General features: G+C 41.4%; 1 protein-coding gene across 4 annotated transcripts in view; it reads left to right on the forward strand.

The window, feature by feature from the left end:
• DLGAP5 (DLG associated protein 5) overlaps window positions 1-1,576 on the forward strand; it is a 59,002-nt gene extending 57,426 nt beyond the window's left edge. For 2 of the 4 annotated variants that reach the window (XR_009545330.1, XR_009545331.1), the window contains one exon: window positions 1,274-1,437. Coding sequence is in view for 2 of the 4 variants with exons in the window: in XM_060174938.1 (XP_060030921.1) it covers window positions 1,274-1,402 (129 nt within the window). In the remaining 2 variants the exon portion in view is untranslated. Of the gene's footprint in view, window positions 1-1,273 lie in introns of all 4 variants that reach the window. The other 2 variants (XM_060174938.1, XM_060174939.1) reach the window with 1 other exon arrangement.
• Window positions 1,577-6,006: the final 4,430 nt, after the last annotated feature.

Consider the following 6,006-nt stretch of genomic DNA (forward strand, 5'->3'; position numbering starts at 1 on the left):
GTTGTTGTTGTTGATGATGTCATCATTGTTGGATAGTACAGAGAGAAATGGAGAGGGGAGGGGAAGACAGAGAGGGGGAGAGAAAGACAGGCACCTGCAGACCTGCTTCACTGCCTGTGAAGCGACTCCCCTGCAGGTGAGGAGCTGGGGGTTCAAATCAGGATCCTTGCACTGGTCCTTGCACTTCACACCATGTGCACTTAACCCACTGCACTACTGCCCGCCCCCCTATTTATATATATATATATATATATATATATATATATATATATATATATATATTTAATGTAGGTCTATTGGGCAGTGGTGCACCTGGTTAAGTGTGCATGTTAACCTTGTGCAAGGACCTGGGTCTGAGTCCCCACTCCCCACCTGCTGCTGATGCCTCATAAGCAGAATCACACTAGTATAAGGCCTGAGAAGTGCTATTCTGCAGACTTGTATATGTGGAGTTTACATAAGTGGCTTAATATCCTCAATTTTATTTATCCTACATATGCTGCTAAAGTCAAATTATGAAATCCTAATGCCATTTCTAGGTGTGCATTCCTAGTACAATTATAATACAAATGTGTTCCTTTTTAAGTTTAAAAAAAAAGACCATAAAAGGAGGCTGGCAGTGGCACACCTGGTTGAGCACAAGTCACAGTGTGCAAGAACCCAGGTTCAAACCCCTAGTACCCACCTGAAGGGGGGATCTTCACCAGTGGTGAAGCAGTGCTGCAGGTTTCTCTGTGTCTCTCCCTCTCTGTCTCCCCTCCCCCCATTTCTGTTTCTAGCCAGTAAAATAAAAATAAATACTTTTGAAAAACCATAAGAATTAAAAAGCTAAACACAGCTGCATTTGAAATCAGATCTGCTAGGAGGTAGCAGCTGCAGCAGCTTTATTTATTTATTCAAATATTTATTTATTCCCTTTTGTTACCCTTGTTGCTTTATTGTTGTAGTTGTTATTATTGATGTTGGATAGGACAGAGAGAAACGGAGAGAGGAGGGGAAGACACGGGGAGAGAAAGATAGACACCTGCAGATCTGCTTCACCACCTGTGAAGCAACTCCCCTGCAGGTGGGGAACTGGGGCCTCAAACCGGGATCCTTATGCAGGTCCTTGCACTTTTCGCCACATGCGCTTAACCCGCTGTGCTACCGCCCGACTCCCGCAGCAGCTTTATTGTTGCTTGTATTATTGATCCATATGAACTTACTGTGTTGAAGCCTGACTGGTGAAACTACTGATGGTCATTTCAGCAACTTCTCTGCATTTACTCTCTAGCCACGTCCAAGCAGCAGTAATCCATTTATTCAGATGGAGAAGAAACAACAACATACCAGACAAGTTTCTTTTGGTGGTGATCTGATTACCTTCTCACCTCTCAGGCCTCTCAGTGGAGAACAACCATAAGAATCTTAAATTAAAAAACAAAGCATTCCTCTTCATACCATCAATGCTGTGGTACATTCTTACATTGTTAAAAAGTACGTGTTTCTGTTCTATTAATACTGTTTCTTAAGGGAGATACTTTGTGGAGATATTTTGTATATTAACCATGCAGATTAAAAAATATGTTGTACCTTGCCTCCCTTGTTTAAATGTGTAAATTTAAGTAGCTGCAGTTGAGTGCTTGTCTTGCATACAGTAGGGCCCTGGGTTCAATCCCCAGCATCAGAAACAAAACAGAATTGCACTGATGGTAAGCAATACTTTGTGTGCTATGTCTGTATATAGACCCTTACTCTCTGACTAGAAGAGAATTGGGCTAGCAGCTGAGGAGGTTCTCAGTGGCAGAGCGCAGGACTTACAGACAGGATTTCCTGAGTTCGAATCCCTAGCACTACATGTGTCAAAAGCTGATGCTCTAGTTGGTTCTGTCTTGTGTAAATAAGTACTTTTTATAAGATAATGCTGGGAAGCTGATTTAGTGAGTGAAAGAGCCAGATACATGAGGCCCTAAATTTGATCCTAAGAACCACATTAAAAAAAAGTTAAGAATACTTAACTGAGAGTTTATGAACATATTCTCAATTTAATTTAAATGTTTTTTACATATAATGTTGTAGTTTTTGTTTTTTAAAGATCTTTATTATTTTTAATGAGAGATACGGGGGGGGGGGGAAAGCTGGAGGTAGATAGCATAATGATTATGCAAAGAGTCTCATGCCTGAGGCTCTGAATTCACAAGTTCAATCCCCCCACACCACCATAAACCAGAGCTGAGCAGTGCTCTGTACAAAAAAAAGGGGGGGGGGGACCTCAAACTCAGGCATCAAAGTGTTTTTGTATAACCATTATGCCATCTCTCCAGCCCTTAAAATGTTTTCTTTACAGTTTTTTACTTTTATGAGTGAAAAACCAGAGTCCCATTCAATGTGGCACATGTCATGTCAGGGATTGAACCTGGAACTCCATTCATGCTAGTCTTGTACTCTACCACTGAGATGTCTCCCCAACAAAATTATACTAGGGCCTGGGAGGTAATTCACTCAGTAGAGCACAAACATTATTATGTATGAGGACTCAGGTTCAAACCCCAGACACCCTTTATCTGGAAAAAAAGAAAAAAATTCTACCAGGGTGTTGTAATCATGTAGACACAAAGCTACTATCTTCTCAGTTCCTTTTGCCATAGTATACTGAATTTCTGTAGATAAACATCTGGTACTGTTCCGCTTATGGCGATGCTGGGGGTTGAACCTGGAGCCTTTCGTGCCTCAGGTGTGAAAGTCTTTTTGTATAACCATTAATGAATGCTATCTTCCTAGCTCTGAGGTCAGTTCACATGCTGCAATTTCAAATGGTCAAGTTGTTCAAGGTGCCATTAAACCCGTATCTTTTCATTCTCCCCTTAACTGACAGCCTTTGAGGTCTTCATCCCTTGATGGGAATTCTATCAAGACATAATGTGTTTGCAATATTTTCTTTCTTACAAAATTATTACTTATATAGTCTGGTAGATGGCACAGTGGATAAAGCACAGGATTTACATTCCTGAGGCCCCAAAAGTCCCAAGACTTGTATCACCATAAGCCAGAGCTGAGTGGTTTTCTGGTCTTGCTTGTATTCCCTCCATTTCTCATAAGAAATAAAACCAAGGGGGTCGGGCAGTGGCGCAGTGGGTTAAGCGCATGTGGCGCAAAGTGCAAGGACCGGCGTAAGGATCCCGGTTCGAGCCCCTGGCTCCCCACCTGCAGGGGAGTCGCTTCACAGGCGGTGAAGCAGGTCTGCAGGTGTCTATCTTTCTCTCCCCCTCTCTGTCTTCCCCTCCTCTCTCCATTTCTCTCTGTCCTATCCAACAACAAAAAGCTTCAACAATGGCAATAATAATAACCACAACGAGGCTACAACAACAAGGGCAACAAAAGGGGGAAAAATGGCCTCCAGGAGCAGTGGATTCATGGTGCAGGCACCGAGCCCAGCAATAACCCTGGAGGGAAAAAAAAATTAATAAAAAAAAAAGAAATGAAACCAAAGTTCAGAGAATTTGAGTAACCTTCTGTGAACCAAGTTTGTTTCTCCATTTATTTAAGAGTAGTACAAAAATCAAAACAATGTCTGGGTAAAGAATTTTTCATTTTGGAAACAGTTACTGGCAGACTTCAGTGATTCCAGGTGAAGAGTCATTCTATCCAAGTTTCATTTCCCAGATGGCTTATATTCATTTACCAAAATAAGGCTATACAGACCATATTCTGGTTTTGAAATTTTATTCATCTTTGAACTTATTTTTGAAACTTTTTTCCCTTTTGTTACCCTTATTGTTTATCGTTGTTGTAGTTATTATTGCTGTCGTTGTTGCATAGGACAGAGAGAAATCAAGAGAAGAAAGGAAGACAGATGGGGGAGAGAAAGACACCTGCAGACCTGTTTCACTGCCTGTGAAGTGACTCCTCTGCAGGTGGGGAGCTGGGGGCTCAAACCAGGATTCTTACACTGGTCCTTGTGCTTTGTGTCATGTGCACTTAGTCTGCTGTGCCAGCGCCTGACTCCCTCATCTTTGAACTTATTAATAGGATAGAAAGGTATGATGAGGAATGTTGGCCAAGGAAGCTATTCTTTAAATTTTTATTCCTTTTTTTTTTTTGGCCAGAGCACTGTTCATGGTGGTGCAGGGGAATTGTGCCCTGGACTTCAGAACCTCAGGCATAAGAGTCTTTACATAATCATTATGCTATCTACCCTGCCCCAGGAACTATGAATTTTAAAGATTTTATTTATTGACTGATGAGAAAGATAGGAAGAGAGAAAGAGCCAGATATCACTCTGGTAAATGTGCTGCAAGGGGATGAACTTGGGACCTTATGCTTGAGAATCCAATGCTTTATCCATTATGCCACCTCCTGGGCCACGGAGCTGAATATATGAAGAAACTACTTTTTAGTGCCAGAGAGATGGCTCAGTGGTAGTGTATAGGACTTGCATGGGTGAGGCCCCAAGTTTGATCCTTGGCACCACAATACTGAAATGATGCTTTGGCCTTTTTCTCATGAAATAAATCTTCAAAAATATAAGCTACTATTAATTTCCCCCTCTGCGAATCTGGAGATTTCATAAAATGCAAGAAAATCTAAAGGGTGATAGTCTCATTATTGGTGTCAATTTGAAGGTAGTGAAGAAGTTCAGAGATTTAGGGGTCAAGAAATACATCAGAATGTTTACAGTACTTGAGTCATCTGCAAATTAATTTTTCTTTCTACTTTATGATTTTCTGAACAGATACTTTCTTTCCTTTTTTTTTTTTTAAGGATTTATTTATTCATGAGAAAGACAGATGGAGAGAGAGAAAGAACCAGACATCACTTGGTACATGTACTGCCAGAAATTGAACTCCAGACCTCATGATTGACAAGCCAATGCTTTATCCTTTGCACCACCTCCTGGACCCCTTTTTTTTTTTTTAAAAAAAAAGAATTTATTTATTTATTCATGAGAAAGATAGGAGAGAAAGAAGCAGACATCACTCTGGTACACGTGCTGGGGATTGAACTTGGGACCTCATGGTTGAGAATCCACTGTGTCACCTCCTGGACCACCAGACATATTTTCTTAAGCAAGAAAATAGGGAGCAGGCAAACTAGCTCATCGAGATAGTGCACTTGCTTTGTTATGCACATAACCCAGGTTTGAGCCTGGTCTGTCATCCTAAAGGAAGCTTTGGCGCTGTGGCCTCAGTTTCTCTGTCTTTTTTTAAGAATTGGTTTTTCTGTTTGGTTTACGAAACAGAGTAAAGAGGCAAAGAGAGTGAAAGAGACCGCAGTACCTAAGCTTCGTTCAGTGTAGTGGGGGCCAGGCTTGGGTCACTCAACGTGGCAAAGCAGAACACGTCCAAATGAGTTATTTCACCAGACCAAGGCTGGTGATTCTCTTTTAATCCCTAGATAATGAGACAAGGAGAGAAAGAGAAAGGAAAGAGAGACACTTGCAACACTGATCCACTGCTTGTGAAGCTCCACCCCTGCCCCCCCCACACACACACACAAGTGGGGACCAGGGCCTTAACCCAGGTCTCTATGCATGTTAATCTATATACTCTGCCAGGTGTGCCACCACCCAGTCCCCTTTTTGTGTCTCCCTGTCAGAAAAAGTCAGTCTGGAACTTTGAAGCCTCACTGATAACAACAAAGTAAAAAAAAGGGGGGGGATTGTTTTCTTATAGCATTTCCTGGTGTTTAATGAAGCTCTGGGAGAGAGGTTAATTTGAGGGTAGCACTCTGTTCTCTTCATTAGAGAAGATTTTAACAAATACAACAACAACAACAAATCCATGGGAGAGCCTAATGCAATAGAGGTATCACTATGTAAGTCTTTTTCTTTTCTGAAATATTTGAAATATTTTGATTTTATTATTTTGATGAGAGAAGTATGGAGAGAAAGATACAGAAAGACCAGACCACTGCTCAGCTCTGGCCTAGGGTACTGGGGCATGAACCTGGGACCTCAGAGCCTCAGGCTTAAAAAAAGCCTTTTGCATAATCATTATGCTTATACTGTTTCCCCAGCCATGTCTTTTC

The sequence above is a fragment of the Erinaceus europaeus genome, chromosome 16 (assembly GCF_950295315.1).
Source record: "Erinaceus europaeus chromosome 16, mEriEur2.1, whole genome shotgun sequence".
In the NCBI taxonomy this organism is placed as follows: Eukaryota; Metazoa; Chordata; class Mammalia; order Eulipotyphla; family Erinaceidae; genus Erinaceus; species Erinaceus europaeus.